At 37.4% G+C, this 21331-nt stretch overlaps 4 protein-coding genes across 5 annotated transcripts; 1 reads left to right on the forward strand and 3 right to left on the reverse strand.

The window, feature by feature from the left end:
• Window positions 1-1966: 1966 nt before the first annotated feature.
• Window positions 1967-6515, reverse strand: LOC122418126 (putative sodium-coupled neutral amino acid transporter 10). Of its 2 annotated transcripts, none has more exons than XM_043432179.1 (6): window positions 5388-6515; window positions 4799-5069; window positions 4495-4631; window positions 4158-4385; window positions 3813-4008; window positions 1967-3731 (listed from the first exon to the last, which is right to left on the reverse strand). In XM_043432179.1, the coding sequence occupies exons 1-6, from the start codon at window positions 5868-5870 to the stop codon at window positions 2167-2169; spliced, it is 2880 nt and encodes a 959-aa protein (XP_043288114.1). In that variant the 5' UTR covers window positions 5871-6515; the 3' UTR covers window positions 1967-2166. The 2 variants fall into 2 exon arrangements, with proteins under 2 accessions (XP_043288114.1, XP_043288115.1); XM_043432180.1 differs by having other exon boundaries at window positions 5820-6512.
• Window positions 6516-6929: 414 nt separating this feature from the next.
• On the reverse strand, window positions 6930-13068 carry HDAC1 (histone deacetylase 1). The gene is made up of 9 exons (XM_043432188.1): window positions 12817-13068; window positions 11116-11228; window positions 10797-10914; window positions 10179-10552; window positions 9947-10094; window positions 9350-9635; window positions 8986-9214; window positions 8622-8712; window positions 6930-8422 (listed from the first exon to the last, which is right to left on the reverse strand). The coding sequence occupies exons 1-9, from the start codon at window positions 12863-12865 to the stop codon at window positions 8355-8357; spliced, it is 1476 nt and encodes a 491-aa protein (XP_043288123.1). The 5' UTR covers window positions 12866-13068; the 3' UTR covers window positions 6930-8354.
• A 1651-nt stretch (window positions 13069-14719) lies between these two features.
• On the forward strand, window positions 14720-18373 carry l(3)04053 (lethal (3) 04053). Its single transcript, XM_043432066.1, has 7 exons — window positions 14720-15382; window positions 15738-16477; window positions 16546-16622; window positions 16716-16827; window positions 16911-16973; window positions 17054-17208; window positions 17360-18373. The coding sequence occupies exons 1-7, from the start codon at window positions 15241-15243 to the stop codon at window positions 17490-17492; spliced, it is 1422 nt and encodes a 473-aa protein (XP_043288001.1). The 5' UTR covers window positions 14720-15240; the 3' UTR covers window positions 17493-18373.
• A 661-nt stretch (window positions 18374-19034) lies between these two features.
• Window positions 19035-21046, reverse strand: Asciz (ASCIZ zinc finger protein). The gene is made up of 3 exons (XM_043432065.1): window positions 20632-21046; window positions 20272-20483; window positions 19035-20148 (listed from the first exon to the last, which is right to left on the reverse strand). Exons 1-3 carry the CDS (start codon window positions 20905-20907, stop codon window positions 19062-19064), a joined length of 1575 nt encoding a protein of 524 aa, XP_043288000.1. The 5' UTR covers window positions 20908-21046; the 3' UTR covers window positions 19035-19061.
• Between the last annotated feature and the right edge of the window lie 285 nt (window positions 21047-21331).

Here is a 21331-nt window from a genome sequence, read left to right on the forward strand (position 1 = left end):
TGAGCATTCAGTAGCGACGAGCACGCCTCGAGGTTAATAATTTTCAGTATCAGCCGGAAGTGTGCGAACGTTAAAACCCTAAGAGCACCAAAACTATTAAAAACCCCGATAAAGATCATTAGAAATAAGTCGAAATAAAAACGGCGTGGAAAAAACCATCAATTCGCAAATGAGCTAAGACCACGTGGTGAAATGTTAAACGTACGTGAACGAGGGTACGTTGCACTATCGTGAATTTTTGCAAACGTTTCTAACGTACACGTTATCGCTCATTATTAAACTTCTCCCCCTCTCCGCCGCCGCCGCCTGTTCCATAACGTACACCTTTACATACACATGAACATCTTCAATATTTCCCCGTATAGTTGAGTATAGGTCGGTCGATATACTGCGCAAGGGTCACAAGCAAGGTAAACCGAGGTTGAAAAAGAGGAAGAAAAAATAAATAAATAAAATATTGCACGAGCCCCAAGTTTTCACAACTTTAAACCGGATGAAAAATTCGACCAAAAAAATATTCTCGTCGTCACGTACGGAGAAAATATTTCAAACAATAATAAATGCGAAAAAATGTTTGGAAGCGACGACTTTTCTTTTTGCTGTCGTTTCGAAATGAAAATATCTCGCTGTAAATTCGTAATGTATCGGACACATTTTTGATAAAAAATTAACGATAAAGCGAAAAATGGGTATTTGAACGGATTTTCAGTGATGCATGTACCGAAGACGATACTCAAAAAAATGAAAAATCACGTCCCTCTTGCCAACTGTACAACTCCAAAATCATTTCGAAGATAGAACATTTTGTGAACGACAAGTTTTAAAACATTTGAATTCTGGAAGGAAGGTAGATTTTGAAAAATGATTTTCAAGGATAATTCATAATTGAAAGAAAATTTTCAAAAAGACTCGACGTGAAGGCCGAAATTTCGCGACTGCAGCAAACAAATTTTTAATAACGTGATTGAGGGAAAATTTCAACGAAAAACCAAAAATTTAAGGAATAACCTGATAATATCGAAAAATATGAGGTCATAAAAAAGCAGAGTTCCACAGTGATAAATTTGAAAAAAGATAATGGAATACTCACGTTAGGCGACTCCATCAATCCGGGTTGAAAAAATTTTCAAGATTCGAAAAGTCAAGAAAACAAATGAAACAGTAAGATCGAAGGCGGATGTTTTTTCTCGACAGTATTCTATAAAATGTTTTCGAACATTGTCATACAACGATTGTCGATCAATTTCAATAACAATTGATAATATTCGAACGAGCGGAAGAAGAAAAGTGTTTTTGCACCCCGAAAAAGGCGATTATCGAATGCTCTCGTTTCGCATCGTTCGACGTCGATTGAGCGACTGACTGTTGTACACGAGCGGGCTCGTAGTTCGTGGGTAGACTCGCGAGCTACATCCCTCCTCCTACCTCGCCTTGTTTTCATTCGCCGCCACAAGCCACAACATAAGCGACAGTTGGAATACTCGGAGAATCTCGTACAATGCTTTGCGCCCTATTTACGTTCCCTGCTTATTTTTTTGCTGTCGTAAACTGGTAACCCTTTGTAATGAATATCGATTTCCATTTTTATTCAAAGTTTCCCGATACGCGTTTTCTTCTTCGAAGTAACATTGCGAAAATTCCGACTATAAATCTTCACCATCACAGATTTTCAGTGTTTTTTTTCTCAAAATAACTGAAAAAAATTGATTTTGCTCGCTTCTAGAGCGACAAAAATCTCGTCCTTTCGCAGCATTTTTTTTGTAAACTCGTAAAATGACAGTTCGTTACAATCGACATTTACACTTTTCACACTTGCAAGAGTGAGAAATAGCATTTTTTCCAACTTGATGAAAAACTTTAATTAACTCCTTGCTAAAAATTCTCTAACCTAAAATTCCGCTTTGAAAAACCATGTCAATTACGAAAACTATGAAAAATCATCTTAAAATAGAAATGAATGTTTACATTTTTTCACAGAAAAATATACGTTTTATTTAAGCACACACAATGAAAAGCTCTCGACTGTTATTCTTTTGCGTCGTTTACATATCATTATTTTTTGCTTTATAAAATACTCTCTTGAAAATAATTTATGCCTCTTTGAATAGTTCATTGTACTGGAAATGTTGCGTATTCTTTTATCAACATATTTGCATTGGCTGATTCTCAGATTGGGCTGTGAAATTTTTTCAAATCTCTTTTTTTCAGTGTTCTAACATTCTCATCTACGATATTTGAATTTTTGTTGGCAAGTCGTATTTTGCATTGTTCTTTAGTAAGCAAGTTTATGGAATTTTCATTCTCGATTGTTCCTGTATGAATTTTTCCACTTCTTTCTGAATCCATATCATTTTGTACTTCCGATTCTCTATTGTTAGAAGTTTCCATACTTTCATTAATTTTTTCCAACTCTCTACCATTTTTGTTCTCATTTCCTTCCTTCTCTAGGCCAGCTTCTCTTTTTCCCCTCTCTTCTGTGTCTGCATGCTGAAGAATGTCCCGTCGGAGTGGCAGATTTCCATCTACGCTGTTGTTTGTCGAATGAACCTTCGAGTTTTCGTCAACACTCGACAATTTTTTTGCTTTTTCACTCATTCGCAAAGCGATTGGCAAATTGATGGGGGCGGCTCCGTGGGGGTCGCCATTTTCTGATGAATTTTCAATCGAATGCTTTTGAGCAACTTCCAGCTCGAAATTCTCATCGCCAGACTTTTTCAAAGTCCAATTTGTCAGAGCGTTTAGGATTGGACCGTGAGATTCTTCGTCCAAAGTTTTTAAGGATATCGATGATATCCTTGTTTCCCTTGATGCAATTTGCTCTTCTGCCAGCACTTTATTTTCCTTGGGAACAGTTTTTTCGAGCCTCAACGGTTGTCGCTCTTCAGGAGTGATTATTTTAATCGGCAAAGCGTTTTCTGCTTTGGGCACACCTTTTTCATCGACCACAGCCCTTTTTTCACTGGAAACATTTTTTTTTTCTACTGGGACAATTCGTTCATTCCCTGAAACTAGTTTTTCCTTCTGTAGAGGGTTTTCTCCAGCCTCTCTGACAACTTTATCATTCTGTAGAGCTTGTTTTTCTTGGTTTGCAGAAACTTGACCTTTCTGTTGCAGCGCTTCAAAAATATTTCCATCTTTTTTCTCAATAGCATCAATTTTTTTATCAATTTTATTTTGCTTGTCGACAAAACGTTTTTTTTCGAGTTCCAAAGCTTCAAGTTCTTGTTTCTGTTCTTTAATATCCTTCAGAAGTTCCTTCTGCTCCTGCATCATTTCCATTTGTGCCAATTTGTGTTTTTCCAAAACTTGTCGCAGTTTTTCGTGTCTCACAGCAGCAGCAAAGGCGATTTCACCTGCTGCAGCTTCTAATTCTGTTTCTTCTTTCTTTATCGCATCGGAGTCAATGAGATTATCGTTTTTGGATTCCAGGATGCCACTATTCAATGCTTTTTCATTTTCCTCCTTTTTTTTCACTGCTTCTTGTGAGTCAGAGATCACAATTGCCTTCTGAGGCTCATTCAACTTTTCATCAACTTGACCAACGACGTTGGCTTCGTTTTTACTAACTTTCGGATCGATATTTTCTAATGACCGGGGCACACCGGTCGAGATTTTTGAATCCATCACTAATTTTTCCGTCACTATTTCACGTTCAACCGGAATCGGTGGCTCGTGTCTAACGTCTGAAATTTCTGGGGCTTTCACTTTTGGTTCAGTCATTTTGTCTTTCTCTAGAAAACACAACAAACAACAAAATTGAAAAAAACGAATTCTTTCTGCGTTCAGATAAAAATTTATGGTCCCACACTCACCTTTTTTTGGCAAAATATTTATATCGTTTATCGAAAAATCTTCTTTGAGTATTTCCTTCAAAGGGAAATCATTGAATTGATCGATCAACGGTTTTCCAGTCGTCATCAAAACTCTGGCATTCGACGAGTCCTCCATGGCATAGATATTCGCATATGTACCAAGGACCATTATCCACATACCGAGAAATAAAATTGCCTGTGAAAAAAACAATTTTTTTTCGTTCTATTCGTTAAATTAATGATTTTAGGGCAAATTTGGGTAATGTTGGATAAAAAAATTAGGCTGAACTTTGACATCTGAAACAAATGCATCCATTTAAAAAAAAATAAAATTTTTATATTCACTTGGGCAATAAGTCGCTCGTTGGTATTTTTTGTACTGATGGAAATGAAGAAAGCAGCAGGAAAAATGAGGCAAATCATGACGCCGATAGTGGAGCCAATGATGCCGAGTAAAAACTCGATATTCGGTATGAGAATTCCAGTTCCGAGGGACATGGAAACTATAGCAAAAGTCAGCCATCTGAATCTCACTTCTGGAATATAATTTATCGCAGGATCGTGACCATGAGCCTGAAACATGATTTTTTTGTCAATTTTATCGAGGTGCTCCAGTTTTATGGGATAAAATTGATGAGATTGATAAATTGTGCAAAAAATAATAATTAAAAAATCAACGCACCCCGCGGAACAGAAGAGAATTCAAACTTGCTCGGCAGGGAAAAATAACGAGGGGGAAGCTAAAGGCAACCGAAAACACAAATCCCATTTTAATGACGTCCGAAGTCAAGCTCGGCTCGAAACTCATAAGAATATTGCCTGAAAAAGCATAAAAAATTGTTTGTTATTTTAGAAAAAGCTGTCACTGCGATAAGATGATAAAAAATTCAGAATTTCCAAGGGATTTCCAATTCCAGGTTATTCGCATACCAAACTCCAGTCAAGAAAACCACCCTTAGAATCAACAATTTCAATGAATTTTTCACCTGTAAACGGTTGAGTGCAAAATGCAACGTAACCGAAGAATCCAACACAAAGGTAAACAGCGGTGCAAATGTTCAGAGCCCCTCGAACTACCTGATTCATCTTTTCCAAACAAACGTTCGGTATCGCCTCGTAGATTTCAAACAATTGAGTCTGGCAGAAAAGTGCCATGGAAAAAATAGGTAAACATTGTAAAATTCCAGCGGGTCTCCAGTAAATCACGCTGTTGTACCAGTCACCGAGCAGAATATGCCTCGTTGACTCACAAATAACCTGTAGAAAAAAAAAAATGAGATCAAAAAGTCCTAAAAAGTTGGTTCTTACAATGCCGAGTGAAAAAAACTTTTTCAAAGTGATAAACTATCTAAAGATACCCAAGAAATGTTTGTTCTCTGTAAAATTGATTACGAAAGTTTCAGAATTATTGTCAAATAGAACTTATTTCATGTTTGAACGAAGCAAGGAAGCTCTAAAAATGTTTCCGGCATACGAATAGACTGAAAAAGCTTGTGTAATTTAGTTTTACCGTGATGGAACTTCAAAAGTTTATCCAAATTGTGTCAATAATACAAAAACCAAAAAAACAGGTACCTTAAGAACGAGGCATAGATAAAATCCTATGGTAGCTGTGCAAACACTGCTGAGGCTGTCGATATTTCTAAGCAGGCCAAGTGGGAAAACAATAAAGGTAGCAGTCGTAACTAGGACGCTGGTTCTAATGTCTTCTGGATTTTTGTTAAGCATTTTGCCAATGATTTGTGGTCCAAGATCGCCGACGACAACAAAAAACGCGATGCAAGTCCCGAGAAGAAAGCCAATAATGAAAAGTTCGACTAGCAGTTTCCCTGTTGTTCCAAAAGCATGAAACGCTAAGAATTCAAAATTTCTACGCCTGGACATGACCGCTGATTTGATGAGAAAATGACAAGCTAATCTTGACAAAACACTGCTTGTCGAAAGTACTAAAACTGCTAAAACAATGCCGCATTGTTTAAAACAAAAAGGCATTGCCAAAACGCTTACGCCAATTATACTGTTGGCAAGTGTCATCACATGGGACAAGTGAGCAATCATGTTTGTATCCCCAGGTCTGAACAATTTTATTTCACTCAATTGCCTCTCACTCAAATCATTTGAGTCTCATATCATTATTCCGACAAATTAGTGAGGTTTGGTGGAATAAAAACACCGTGAAACTTGTACAACACTGCTTGGTCGTAATCATTATTGTTCGTCGAAAAGTTTGAATACACGCACAAGTGTCAAAATAAAAAATCATTGATAAACGACCATTCTTTTTCACATCGCGTTTTTCACTGTTCAAAACTCAGTTTCAGCCTTTCACACACTTGTTTTCACCAAACGAAACTGTTCCGATCGGCGTTTTGACAATCCTTCATTTTGAGGTTATAATCGTCAGGTTGTTGATTTTTCAACGTTCGGAACAAACGACTGTTTTTTTTATCGTATCCACGAGTTTAAATTTAAAAAACAGCGAAACGACGTATTTAACCGTTTTCTTTATCCGTTCGAAACGTTGGAAAGGGGTTAGAATTTTGACGCAACTGTTAATGACACATGGCGCTTAAAATGTTGGCATTGTTTTCTTTATCTCTTCTTCTGTTTTTCTCCGCATTGGCTATCTGCCAGAGGCGTAAGAATTTTCTTATCTAAATAACTCAGATAGCCAGTGTTTTGATGTGACACACTGTACGGCAGCCTTTTATCATTTCTTTATTTTTTTTAACACGTTCGACATTCATCGTATTCCAACTGCGCGGGCCGCGGTTTTCCATGCTCAAAAAATCTAATCAAATATTTGATACTTTTTCGTCAAAGCCTAATTTTCAATTTACGCCAGTCGTACCCATGATAAAAAACTCAAAAAAAAATTCCAAAATTTTATTCGTAACTCTCGAAACATTCGAGCAGCGTGAATAATTAGTAAAAATCAATTTCATGGGTCAAAGAGACCCTGAACATATAAATAAGGGAAAAAGAATTTAAAAAATTCAAGATTTGACGATCAAAACTTTTTGAATACGAAATTTCGTTAAAAAAATCATCACTTACCATTTGTCCTGCAATATAATGAGGGAAAACAAATATTTTCATTGAAAACGCACAAATTATTGTATTCATCGATCTCAAAAAATGATTTTTATTATAAATATTTAAAAATTTTTGTATTTATGTACGTGTGTGTATATGGGTGTGTGACTGTCTCTGTATTTTTTTTCTTTCGGTATGTTTTAATCAATGCAAAACGCAAGTAATGCTCGATTATTTTCGTAATTAATTCGACTTATTACAATACTAAAACACGATGAGAACAATACATTGAATATTTCTTTTTCTCTCTTCAATTTTTGTTTCTTAAATTTTTTCATTTTTTCACATATCACTAAAAATATTCCATTGATCTTTATTTCTGGCTTTTTTGTTGTTGCTTCGTTCGTCGTTTTTTCTTCTTCAGTTTCATTGAACTGTAGAGGAAACTTACTAACGCTCGATGGTCGTAATGATTTTTTATTTTTCAGTCATCCTTGCACAATCACTTTTCATTCTTGTCCCCATTCGCTCTTGCTCTATTCCAATATTTCTAATTTTTATTTTGTTTACTTTAGATGTGTCAATGCATTTTTCTTTTTTATTTTTTTTTTTTTGGTATTTCTGTATTTTTATGACAAAAATCTGGGTTTTCATCTTTGGAGGATCGGAAATGAATTATGCTGTTGAATTATTCTTGACTTTGCTCTGAAAAATCTTACTCATTTCGCTCAACTGTAAATTCAAGTTGAACGAAAGGAAATCTTTTTTTTCTTCTTTTCTACGAATCACGATTTTCAAAGGATTGTCGCTTGAAATAATGGTACGACTTGGAACAAAAAATCTCGGTGGTTAAGAAAATCGTCTTGTTGTTTATTTTTGGAACTAAAAAATTTGAATTGATAGAATCGCGAATTCAGAGACTATAGAAAGTGAATATTTATGTTTGTTTTTTTTCCAAATTTTCTTCACTTTTGGTCAACATGTAAATTTTTGAAACATTCATCACGAATCTAGATTTTTTCGATGTAGAGAGAAAGAGAGAGAGAAATAGACGATTATTAATTATTTTATGTACAGGCGTAATTAGCAAACGCAAAATTTATTATTTCGCAAATTGTTTTTGAGTAAAAACAATGCGAAATTTTGCGTGAAAAAAACGCAGCGTCGATGGGAGCCCATTGGAGAAAAAATGACTTGATTTTACATGTTTTCTGTCATAAAAATTAAATCATTTTTTGTTTTTTGTTGTTTTCCTTGACGATGGGCATCGTGAAATGATAATTTTGAAAATTACTTTAGGAACATGATAGTCAATCCACCAGGGCCTTGATTCTTTCTTCGTAATTCTGCACTCGGATTTTCTTCTTTTTATGCTTCTTCCTCGTTCTTTTTAATTCTTTTCTCCTTTTTTCCTCTCTGTCCACACCTCCCCACCAGCTTCCTCCGAATTCCGACAAATTAATTTTTTTTCAACGAGTTTCTCAAGCTGCCCCGAATTCTCTTCTATCAGGGATTCCCACTACCGTCTTTCTTCGCCTCGTCATTCATCGCGTTCGACTTTTCGTCTTTTTCGTCTGCAAACAAAATATCGATTTGATTTCATAGAAAAATCATAAATTCTTTGCTCCGTCGACGAATATCCGTTGATTTTTTACTGATAAGCTTTCAAAAAACTCTTTTTTACATTTTTATTTAGAAAATGAATTTGCTCGAAAACAAAATTTGTTACAAAACAAGCCTTTTCACCGAATCTTTAAATCCTCAAAATTTTACCTTTTACTTCGGATTTTATGTCGTCCTCTTTTTTCATGTCTCCATCGATTCCTTCCTGCGTTTTGTCCAGTCTCGGCCGCTTACGCGAGCCCTGAAAATGTTGAAAATTCCATTTCTTTTAATACATTTTTATAAACATTCACGATCAAATATGAAATAAAAATATTTTCAATATTTCACAAAATATTATTTAAATCGAGAATCGATTTAGTGAGAATGGAAATAATATTGAATAAATTACGATCGTCAACAGTTGAGCGAAATAATTTGAAATCATTTTCGAACTTTTGATCGAGTGATTCGACTGAAGCTTCATCTTCATCATTTTTTCTCAATCAAATTCAATCGAATTAGTTTTATCTACCTTGAAAGATCGATTATCTCGACGACCACCGTCGCCCTCGTCCTCGCTATCACTGTACTCGTTTTCGTGTTGTATCCTTTTGTCTAAATCTCGTTGTGGTAATCTTTCATCCGGGTTTATTTTTTCCTCGGCTTCAGAGTCCTCGACCGTTGCCCCATCCTCGGGAATCGCTTGGACTTGGACTCCTGGTGCGTGTGGCAACATCCTCAAATTTTCGAATAACCTCGTTCTAAACAAAAAAAAAATGGTACAAAATGAATAACTGCACAATTAGTTTGAATTTTGTAATAAAATGAGCGAGAAAATGGTTGAAAAAATGGAAAATCGTACGAGGAAATGTGATTATTCAATTTTTTAAACTAACTTAATTTTTTCCAAATATTCTATGGTGTTTTGGTTTGCCATATTCGAAGGGCTGATGTGGAGTTTGAAGTCAGGTCCGAAATATTCAAAGTAATCGTTGTAGGGCAGTTCGTTGGCGATTTCGGAGCCGAGGGCGACCGAAGTTTCGTACGTCCAACATCTCGAAACGTTTCTGATCGTGTAACCACCACCGCCAACCATCAAAAATGGCAAATTGTATTTTTTCACAAATTCTACACATTTGCCGTGGCCACGAACCGTCAGGTTGAAACATCCCAACCGGTCGCCTGTTTTTATTCGAAAAATTCAAAAAATCTGTTAGATTTACGAATTTTTATGAACTGGAGTTGTTTTTTTGTTTTTTGTTTTTTTTTCTCGAGACAATATTCAAGCCTCATTTTTGTGACGAGAAAAGCTTCAAAATTTCGTTCCCCATTGTGCGAGGAAAAACTCGAAATTTGTCTCAATAAAGTGGAAAATAAATTTTGTTCGGAAAGAAACAAATTCAGTCTTTTTTCAAACTGGACATTAAACTTTTACGACGAAGCTCCGACACTCGAAACGAAGACGATTAATCGCTTGAGAAAAGGGACAGTACCAGTCAACGAGTCCGCGCCGCATTGGAGAACGACAGCGGAAGGTTGGAAAGTTTCCATGACTTTGGAAATGATTGGTACGAAAATGGACTCGTAGCTCTCGTCATCCATGCCATCCCTCAACGGAATGTTGACAGCGTAGTACTTTCCCTGAAGAAGGTACAAGAAAATCAATGAAAGCGAAAATTTGGGAGAAAAAATTACGAAAAAATATGAAAACCACAAAATTCTCACCTTTCCGGCTCCAATGTCGCGCAAATCTCCAGTTCCCGGAAAATATTCGCCGTATTTATGAAAAGAAACGGTCATGACACGATCCGTTGTATAAAAAGCCTCCTCGACCCCGTCGCCGTGATGCACATCGATGTCGATGTACAAAACTCTCTGGTGGTATTTAAGCAGCTCCAATATCCCGAGAACGATGTCATTGACGTAGCAGAAACCTGAGGCTTCGCTCTTTTTCGCGTGGTGCAAGCCTCCTCCCCAGTTGATGCAGATTTCGGAGGCTTGCTTGTTCAATTTGACAGCTGCGGCAACCGAACCACCGGCTGACAGTTGACAAAACTCGTAGAGTCCATCAAAAACTGGACAATCTTCTCCGACGTTGACTGCACAAAGGATAAATCGGAAATCATCATTGAGTTTTTGGCAAATTAAAGCCTAGAATTATCAAATTTTACATTTTTTATCCACTGAAACCCTGAAAGATACACCATCATTTAATTTTAGTAGCTTTTTCTATTTTTTTCACATTTTAATTTTTTTTCAGTTTTTGGTTACTTTTGGGTCAAAAGAACCTTCCCCCCTCCTAGTAATATCCTGAAGCCAGATATGAAGTAAAGTACAACTTACATCTCTGCATTTGTTTGTTGTACTCTGCCATGTTATCTGGTCTAATCGATCTCAAGAATCTGATGTACTCGTCGCTGTGGAATTTCGTCATTTCATCGGCCGTGGCTTTGTGAGGACGCTAGAAATTTCAAAATTCCATTATTTTTATTTCATGCGTTATAACGACTCAATCTTCTCAACAATAATGAAACAAAAAGTTATTTGAATACGTGCAAACGGAGGGTGCCAGTCTGGACAGTTTATTTGTCACATTTTTGGAACTGTATCTCAGCATACGAGAAGATGAATGTCGTGTGTTATCCATTTTTATTTTACTCACATAAATTTCCATTTTTCTGTAGAGGCCATAATTCAACAGCAAATTGTGTGTCATCCTTATGCGATGTGGCTTCATCGGATGTCCTTGCCCATAGTAATAGTTTCCAATATCACCTGAGAAAAATTATGCAACGAATGAATACCGTTGTTTGCGGTATTGCAAAATTTCCTAGTGCCATGGCCACTCATTTTTAATTCACTGCTTGCAATGACACTTGTGACTCTCGAGTCATAGAAAACTGTGGAAAATCTGGTCAAAGTCATGTTCTGATAGCATAACCATTGCTGTCAGTCTAATAAATTAACAATTGTGCATCTGCATTGCAAGTATGAATTTATGTACAAATTTTTTTACAATGAATTGCACAAATGTTGATGCTAACAATTTTATTTAGTCAGAATTTTTGCTTCAAATTCAGACAAATTTGGAATTGTGTAAAATTACAGGAAAATTGTACAAATAAAAGATTACGTGATAATTAATTGGTTAATTTGTTGTACGAACTAAATTTGTTCATTTTTTAAGATGTTTTCATTTCTCAGTTCAATTTTTTGATATAAACATGCAAATCGTTGATAACGATTGATTTTTCATTGAGTTTCCAAAAGTTTTTATTTAAATCCTGACCAGAGGGTAACGATTGCAGAAAAACTTAATGCACGATCAGAATATCCATCAAACTCGTTCCACAAAGCACGAAAAAAGTTTAGTAAACATGTCACAGCTTTATTTTTCAATATTTTAAATCTCTTGATTAAAAAATGTCAAATATATGGAATTATGAAGAAAAATGAATGAAAAAGTATGGTGAAATTTGATTTTTATATGAAATACGTTTTTTTGGTAGAATTTTAAGAACGCAAATTTCAATGTCACGGAAAACGTATGTGTACGACGTTACCAAAAATCGAGAGAAAAGCGATTCCTAAATTTCGGCAATGGGAAATCAACTTGAAAATTTGACGAGCTGAAGTAAAAAGGAATGGAACGTTCGAAAAATAAGGACAAAGGCGTGTTGCGGAGAAAAAGAAAGCATTCGCTCCAAAATGCCTCACGGAACGCGAGAACAAAACACAAACTCGAAAGTTCAAAAAGTCGAGATGAAAATGTAAAAGAAAGTGTGAGCAAGCAGCGATTTTAAAGAAAACTTATCGAGGAACACGAATTTCATAAATTTTTATCATTTTTAGTCAGAATACGTCAATTTTTAGGAAAAATAGTAACATAAGGCGAGAGATTCTCAAGTGACCTACGGTCACGCAGTAAGCATGGCGGACGCTTGGCTTTATTTCCTTAACTACGGTCGCGCGAATTCCTACTTGAGAATCTCTCACGTTAACGTCACGGAAACAATAAAAACGAAAGAAAGCTGGTAACAGAATTTTTGTGCTCATTTTGAAAATTCTGTACACCGGTAAGGTTTTCATTACAAAATAGAATTAAAAAAGAAATGCGGGAAGCAGATAATCGAGAAGAAAATTGGATGTGGTATACGTGATTGTCGACTCGCATTGTGAACACACGTACACACAGACATGTCTGAACACTGCCATTTGCCGCCCCCGCGCGGTCTCGGTTTTTCGCGGGATTACTTATCATAACATGCAATAAACATTTGTACATGGGTTTTCCGCGGAGAAAATCCATTGAGATGTAATAAAAAGTATGAAAAGGAAAAATAAATGCACTTTTTCTACTTACTGTCGTAATAGTAACAAACACGTTTCCTACTGTGCGTCATGGTCGACATTTCTCACTAAATTTTTCCGGTTTTTTGACTAATTATTTGCTAGCGCTTACGACGATTATTCGGAGAAGCAATTTTGAAAGAAAATGTTTCGAGTCTCGTCTCGATGCCGTTGTGGAGACGAATTTTTTAAGTTCGAAACGCGATGAACAGCCGCACGGACGCAGCGTCGAAGCGTCACTGTTCGGCCGAGGACAATCCAAAAAAGAGATAGCCATCAATCCCCCAGTACCACGGCCAGTACGAAACAACTTTACTCGCATTTTTATAGCGGTGGCGCATGGAACTAGAAATTTATAGACGGCATCACATTCCGAGCGCTCCCAGCGGAGGAAGAAGGAAAAAGTCATCGGGCAGTTGAATCCCGCCATTGTTTGCGTATGTACAGAAGGACGTACGATATATCGGGAAAGGCATACAGATTATTAAAATCGGTAAAGAAACTCAGTAAATTGATATGAGTAAATGTCTGTTATGTATTTTATCGCGGTATTTGACAATTGTCACAAATTTGAAAAAACAATGAAAAGTAAATGGAGAGAAGGCCCTCTCGCACTGCCGGTGGATTTCCGGTCCGGATAAGAAACCGTTTTTCGATTGCGAATGTCTCCATACTTCCATACGAAGCAATGAAACTCGCTACTTTGACGAAATTTGTAACTTCCACAGCCACGTGAATTCAAGAACGAAAAACGAGAAGGGACTGCGAACCAGAGGAAAAAACAAACCATTTAATATACTTTTTTCAACAGAAATCGTGAAAATTCAATGTTGTATTCTTGGGTTTTTCCTTTGTCTCACCATCGGCTTTTCGGTTTTTGTAGTTCTTTTTTTTGAATGAATAACCTCATTATCGTCAGTTTCGTTAATAAACATCTATTATTTTATTTACCGAAGTACAATTCAATTTTAGGGCTGTTTGGTAGCACAATGAACTTTTACTTTAGACACTCGAACGCTCTCAACAGGGGTGCGTGGTCTTCTTTTTTTTCTTCTCTCTTCTCCTCCGCGGGCATGTGCCACTTCTTCTTTTTTTCTTATTCTTCCCGTTTTGTACTGGCTTCCGGTTCGGGGACATTTTTTGACATGGTCGCTCGACGACGTAGACACATGAGCGCAGCGGGGACGTTCATTGTATCATATATTTTATTTTCTTAAATTGGCAATGACAATAGTGGGAATTTTAACAACTATTCGGAATTATTTGATTTAGGTGGGTTCGATTGACAAATTGACGCCTTGTGAATTTTCGCGTAAATTAAAACACAATACTTCAGGGTTCAATTTAATTAATGAATATAATACAAAAATATGTCTGTACTTTGCAGCTGACAATATTCTGACTTAATACTTCTTCTCTTCTTTATGGCTATGACCCTCCTTTCGCTCAAACTCCATCAGCTTTTAAATGGCTACGTTCACAGCGCTTTTGTTCCGTTTTAGTAACGCCCGATGTAGTTAAACCACGGTCTTAGTTAAACCGGTGTTAAGATGCAAAATGGGAATTCGGGAAATTCGGTTTTCTTGCGCAGAAATCAGCGCACTCTGGTGACGGATTACGCATTCGTCACAGCCTCCTAATTCGCTACTAATAAGAAAAATTAAAATAAAATGATGGTTCTCGTGCAATATCATTCCAGTCAATTCGATTCTACAAAATCATGCATTCTTCGATCGAAATTGCTAATGTATTATTTCATGTTAACACAGTTTTCTAGCGGCATGGAAAACTGACCGTTTTTTTTCATGCACCGTCGCCGTAAAATGTACTACCGCAAATGCGCCATGAACAAAAGTTGAACAAATCATTCAAAAATTTAATTCCAATATTTACAGTTCGCAATTAATCAGGAAATAAAAATCGGACTTAGATTCATTCTGGCCTGTCGACGGACCCTTTTCGCGCAAAAAAATTTACATGATAACTGGCTCCGTACATGCCTCCGTCGAAAAAGAGTACAACACAAAGAAATTGATGAAAAAATTTACGGTCTGAAATGTCAGGATAAATTAATTGAGTCTGCCCTACTTTTTACGAAAAATCATATTATTTTGAGCCACGAAAATTTCACCGCCTCGCTTTCAAGCAGGTGAAACTGGTTTGGTCTGTTGATTTTCCGGGCAAAACTGGTGCGTTCGATTAACAATCGAGTTCGGTCGGTGCTCTCCACGCACATGTGTGTGTCAAAGCCTCAGCTGCATTTGGCACAACTGTGTGAGTGTTTTTTTTCTCATGTCGGTGTTTTCACCTTGTGCGATCCTCCACACGTACACACACCGAAAGCACGTTGCTCAATGCTAATAAAAAACATAAAAATAAGAGGAATAAAAACAAATCGAAGAATCAAGTGCGCGAGTTATAATAAGGAAAAATCGCGATGTCGAATCGCCGAGGGACCGACGGATCTTCATCCCCGTCGGTCGAACCTAAGGACAAAAACAATTTCAGTTTAACAAGCAGTAATCATTCCTCTCGGGATAATAACCTACGAAGTCGCGACGAAATCGACAATTTAACAGGTGAAAAGATAAAAATTGCTTCATTTCTACTGACACCCGAATAAAAGAACGAACTTTTTCAAAAAAATGTCAATTTATTTAAAAAAACAATCATTTTATATTTCAATTTTGCATAAAAACATTTTTGCTCTCAGAACTTGGGAAATTCATTAATTTTTTCACTTCAAGATCCAATCAATATTAGTCAATTTCATGAACCTTGGAATCACACTCTCACAGACTCGGTTATCATCCATTCCGTAGCCTCCTTCAAAAGCTCTCGGGTCTCTTGGACCCGAATAGAGAAAAATTCTACCATGGAAAACGAATGATAAAGGTTAGAATGAATTCAAATGAAAAAATTAATTTCTGACAGGTTCAACGGCAGAAGGACCTTCCAGAGAGTCACGACGGGATGAGAATCCCTTCAGTTTCAAACACTTTTTGAAGAAAGATACAAGGCCAAATTACAATTTGTCAGGGGCTCGCCCGAAGGTCTATTCCTCAGCGCGTATGAGCCCCTCGAACGTTGGTTCGGAAGTGGATTCAAAATATCCCTGCAATCCAACAGAGTTGCCTGACTTTGTCCAGGACCATTTGGTCATCGAGCAGTGCTATCTGAACACAGAAGCAGCGGCGTCGGGCACCGCAACTGTTCCTCTTGTCGCGGACATTGACAATTTGCCCGACTTCACAATAAACAATGCGGAACGCCGCCAGGCTGCAAGATGCTCCAGAAACGATACCGAAAAACCACAAATCTCGTGCGACCTGCCCTTTGACCTTACCGGTGGTTTGGAACGAAGAAAACAGCGCATCAATCCAGGCTCTGATAACGGAGCCTGCAATAATCCACCCACGGGTTTCCCTAGACCTAACCAACTGCCCGTCCGTCAAAATGAATCTGCGAGGAATATCGAGGCGTTTCCTTTCGATTTGCCATCTTCTATCGCTGGTTCCAGTCTCTCCGATCCTTTGAGACCCAGCGATTCACCGGCCAATGAAAACAGCATCAATAAATCTCTTCCAGACTTCTTGAACGATGGACCCATCCGCAATCGTGTCGCCGGGGAAAATGACTCGTCTTTGGTTTTGCCGGAAAGAACTGACAACGGTGTAAGCCATTATTCCCTCCTCTTTTCACCTCTCATCGCTTCCAGCTTCATTTATTTTTCATTTTAAAGCACTTGGCGCTGGAAAACGAGAGATTAAGGGAAGAGCTCAAAGTCGCCAGGCGACACATCGCAGAAAAAATGAGGATGTGAGTACACCGTTGAATTTCGTTTAACAAAAGACTCGATTTTTACGATCGTTTCCTCGATCTGGGAATAAAAATTGTTTTTTCCCATCTCAGGATAGAATCTCTCAAAGCCGAATTGTCCTCGAGGAAGGAAGCTGATCAGGACGAAACTGCACATTTGGAAAAAGCTATGGAACAGGTTGAAGTTAATCTGAAGCGAAGTACAGTGAGTTTGAATTTCTCTCGATTCTTTAAGGATTTACCGACTCAAAGAATCCTGAGTTCAATGTACGTTTCTTGGATTTTCAGAAGAGAGCAAATAGCGCAGAAAGCGCAGTGACGTTATTGAAACAGGAAGTGAAAGTCTTGACGGTGAGCCATTGCCAAAGTTTTTCCAGTTTTTTCTTTTCGTGCTCTCATTCGTTTTTCTCAAACGTTTTTTTCCTTGGCAGGAAGAGGTGTCGATACTGCGATCAGAAAACCGGGAATTGAGGAGCTTAGCTGGAACAGGCTGCTCCGATTATCGATTTCCAGGCTCTGACAGAAGAATTAAAAAATTGAGCGACGAGCTCCGAGCTGCTGCGATGTCAGCCGAGGGGTCTCTCAGGTCCATTAACAATTCAGCATTACAAATAAAAAAAACGTTCCATGGGAAATTCGTTTTTAGTTTTTTAAGTTCATCAAAAATTGAGAATAATTTAGAATCTCAAAGATAATTTGATGAAAAATGATAAATTAATATTTGTTATTCCATCCAGGCAATTGATGTCGGGAGTGAACAATTTGAAAGTCATGGCAACAACGTTGGAAAACATCGACAGGATAGAGGACAGAACCAAAGACTATTTTCCTGATTTCGAGGAAGAAAACGCTGCTGGTCCGGCGTTATAGGAGCTCCAAATGTTCGCTGTAGCGTTCGAAAGGGTTTTCGAGTAATTTCACGAAAAGACGAGCAAAAATCCCCGAGAAAAAGCTTTCACCCATTTCGATAAAAAGATATAAAATCTGCAATTCGTAACGGCAAGTTCCTGAAAATCGCTTCTCAGCTTTGACTATACTAAAAATTAAAAGAAAACAAACAACGTAGTTTATGGATAAAGAATGATCGCGCCCTCCAAACGCTTCGGCTTTGTTCCAACTTTTCCTTCTTTCAATACTTCGAAGGAAATATTTGTTGTTCATTATTTATTTATTGTACTTTTATATCGCTACGAAACTCGCTCGATTTAAACGAAGAAAAAATTGAAAGAATCGCAGAGATCAAGTTTCATACCGAAATCCGTCATGTTTGCGTCCCGGAGCCAAAAAAAATAGATTGGAAAAATTTGCACCTATTTTTGGTACAATTTTCGTATGTGGACGTTGCGGAAAGATGATTGAAAACGAAGAAATTCGGTACTCTCTACGAGCCTGTGCCTCGGGCAGAGAAAACTTTTTGTTTTTAAATAATCACATTTTCTTGTTATTTTTTATAGTTTTTAACACGCTCGAAGACAGAATGAAATTATTTTCCTCGTCCACGTGGAGAGAATCGGGCCAATTTCGTCGCAGAGTCGACGAAATAATCGATCAACGCTTTTTGAGTAATTCAATTATTTAATTTAATTAAATATTCTTTGGTTCGAGCCTCAATTTACTTTGGCCTGACAAGTGTAAACAAAGGTAGTCGGAAAGAGCACCCCCCATTTTCCTTATCGATGTCATCGCCACTCATCGAAATATTTTTGTAATGTTGTTCGATGTAGATAAACAATAAAACAAATTAAACTCAATGTACAAAAAGGGGGGCTTTGTGGGAGAAGGAAATCAAACGAGAAGGGAAATTCGATTTTTTATTTTATTCTCTAGTTTTCTAAGTTTCGACCTTTTGATTTTTTCAATCCTCAAACCTCATCGGAGCACCTTCAAACCGTTCACAGCGAAGGATTGAAATTCATTATTTCTACTGACGTTGTTTTCGAGATGGAAATGAAATTCAAAGACATTAAATGACTTTGGGCTTAAATTCGTATGGTTTGAGTAATAATTTCAAAAATTTCATCTTTTATCCTACAATTTTTGATAAATTATTTGTACTTTTCCTAATTATTTGATTCATGCAGCTAAATTATCCATTAGAAATATTTACAAAATAAATAATTGATAAATTATTATTAATTTGGCACCGACGGACATTTTTTTAAATAATTTTCAGAATCTCGATGAGAAAATTTGATTTTTTAATTTTTTCGTTCATCTGCTGTTCCAAGGAAAATTATCTACCGAATGTGACTTTATCAGAAAGAATTTTCTTCGTTGGCGAAAAACGAATGAGAAAACCTCGGGGAACGAAAAAAATCAGGGCCTGAGGAACCCTAGTTGTCCTGAGAATGCTCAGTTTGAATTAAACGAATGTGGGATCACGAAAACTAGGAAACGAGGGAAAAATAGCGATGGAGGAAAACTTTTCAGTGGATTTCATCACGGAAACTCGTCGAAGATGCTTAACAAGTCAGTTTGAGTTTCGGTGTGACTGATTCTTGTGTTGAGCCACGATTTTTCCGAAGAATTAGAAACCCCAGACTGGAGATTGGGAGCCTGAGTTGTGCGGGTTTGAGTTTTAGCGGAAATTGAATTGGAGTCGTGGACGAGCTCGGGCCAAGCGGTTTGGGTCTGAATATCAGAGAGTCCAAGATCCGAGGCTCGAAGTATATCGTTGCAGGTTTGTGTGTAATTGTTGCTGTAAAGGAGTTGCTCGATATTGTGAAAGTTCTCAGTGGTTTGAGTCTCATTGTTGGAGCTGAGAGCAAAATTTCTTGAAGCGACGAGTTCATTTTCGAAAAAACTGTCGCTCGAAGAGATGAGCGGAGTGGAGTTGCTCGAAATTGTTTCTGTTTGGGTTTCTATGCTGCTGAAGCGATCGGTGAAGCTATCGATAGTCAACATTGGATCTGATCTCGAAGATATCCCTCGAGTATTGTCTTCGTAGGAGTAACAAGAGTTTTCAACGATGTTTAGACAATTTCCTTGATCCGGAGTGTAGAAGGTAACGAGATCGGTTTGTGTGACACTGTCGCTGAGGGCCTCGAGCAAATCCTTATCCGGACTCGTTTGCGTTCCCAACGAAGCATTTTTTTCTCCCCACAAATCTTCCAGAGCAACTTCGTCTCCCAGTTCTAAAGTACTGGGAGAAAATAAATTGTCCGTAGCAAAGTTTTCTGGCAGCGTCAAATCCACTTTCGAATGTTTCCTCCTCACAGCAGGCTTCAACGAATTCCTCGTTGTTTGTGTCTCCACAGTTTTTCTCAAACGCTTTTCTTTTGACAAAATCTGTGTTTGAGTCTGACGAGATTCCCGACGCTTGCAACTCTTGGACGGGCTCTGTGTTCTTTTCTGACGTTTCAAATCGTCCGTTTGCACAGCAACGTCAAATGATATTTTCGCTGTGTTTGCTGGCATAAAATAACTTGTTCGCAATGGCAAAATCATCACCGGCTTGCTTAAACTCTGAGAACTGGAGATCGAGACCGGTTTAGTCGGCTGTGAACTTTTTCCTTGTGGCTTACGACTGAAATTCAAAAAATCAATAAATTTTTTAATTCGTTTACCAAATTCTTATGTAATTCACCATTTTAAAAAAATGTAAACTCATTGAGGTTAAACTTATTGAATCGAATATAAAAGTGCTCACTTAACAGCTTTTTTGTACTTCTGGTCCACTGTGTGAGAAGCTCTTTTGCAATGAGTAAGCAGAGCTTCGTAAGTGCCGAATACTCTCAAACAACCACAAGTGAATTCCACTCCGCAAACCCTCGAATGAGCTATTCTTGCTGCTTCAGTAGAAAAACTCTTGTCGCATTGATCACAGCCAAATTTTTTAGCTGCGTGCACTTTTAAGTAGTGCTGATAAAAAAAAACCGTTCATTTCTGAGGTTATTTCATTTTATGAATGAGTGGGAAATCCATTGGTGGATTGATGTATTATAATTTTTCGTTAATATTTCCATAAATATTGTAGAAAACTGACGACGAATTTAATTTTTTGACTAACCTGTTTCAAGTATTTCATTGTCGTAAAAAAGCGTTGTGACGTAAGGGCATAAACGCAAGTATTTTCGGGACAATGGTAACGAACGTCTTCTTTGATGTTTTTTATGAGATTTTTGTGCTCGTGAATTTTCAACACGTGCATACGGAGTCGGGGCTCGTTGCTGAATGTCAAACCACATTCCTCGCATCTTACTTTGTTTACAATAACACTGAGCTCCTCTGCCTTGGGGCAAACTATTTTAATATCTTTCGAATTTTCGTTGTTAATTTCCTCCATTTATATAAACAATTTCCGTATACAATTTATTCCGATTTTTCGGAGAAATTTTTATGAAGAATTGATAAATCATTCACTAAAACCGGCTGATTACGAAGAAGATTAAGAAAACCTAACCAACGTGTCAGTTTGTTTGGTGTTGTGCTCTAAAACTGACAAACGTCACAACTTCAGTACCGAGGCTGTCCGCAGTAGCGCCGCAATCGTGGACTCCTCTTCTCGTTTGGTTCAAACGCCGCAATAAAAGTGAAAACAAAATCGATTTTTGTCAGAATATTGACAACTCAGTCGCGATTTTCGTTGAAAAACAAAAACCCAGAAACCCTAGTAGCAATTTCCAAAAGGGTGCCAAAAAGTTACCTTAATGGTATACAAATGTCCGCCAAAAAGTTATCCGAAAGTTAACAGTTGTCTGAAAGATAAC

Source organism: Venturia canescens, chromosome 11 (genome assembly GCF_019457755.1).
Source record: "Venturia canescens isolate UGA chromosome 11, ASM1945775v1, whole genome shotgun sequence".
Classification (NCBI taxonomy): domain Eukaryota; kingdom Metazoa; phylum Arthropoda; class Insecta; order Hymenoptera; family Ichneumonidae; genus Venturia; species Venturia canescens.

Bases quoted from the DNA above. Each gene is read 5' to 3' on its own strand.
- LOC122418126 (XM_043432179.1), bottom strand. From the start codon at position 5,870: ATGATTGCTCACTTGTCCCATGTGATGACACTTGCCAACAGTATAATT. The intron at 5,070-5,387 runs GTACCTGTTTTT...TTTTTTCTACAG, and splicing joins ATCTATGCCTCGTTCTTAAG to GTTATTTGTGAGTCAACGAG. The intron at 4,386-4,494 runs GTGCGTTGATTT...ATCATGTTTCAG, and splicing joins ATTCTCTTCTGTTCCGCGGG to GCTCATGGTCACGATCCTGC.
- HDAC1 (XM_043432188.1), bottom strand. From the start codon at position 12,865: ATGTCGACCATGACGCACAGTAGGAAACGTGTTTGTTACTATTACGAC. The intron at 10,553-10,796 runs GTAAGTTGTACT...TCCTTTGTGCAG, and splicing joins CAACAAACAAATGCAGAGAT to TCAACGTCGGAGAAGATTGT. The intron at 9,215-9,349 runs GTTAGTTTAAAA...TTTTTTGTTTAG, and splicing joins GAATATTTGGAAAAAATTAA to AACGAGGTTATTCGAAAATT.
- Asciz (XM_043432065.1), bottom strand. From the start codon at position 20,907: ATGGAGGAAATTAACAACGAAAATTCGAAAGATATTAAAATAGTTTGC. The intron at 20,484-20,631 runs GTTAGTCAAAAA...TTTTTTTATCAG, and splicing joins CAATGAAATACTTGAAACAG to CACTACTTAAAAGTGCACGC. The intron at 20,149-20,271 runs GTGAGCACTTTT...TTTGAATTTCAG, and splicing joins AAGTACAAAAAAGCTGTTAA to TCGTAAGCCACAAGGAAAAA.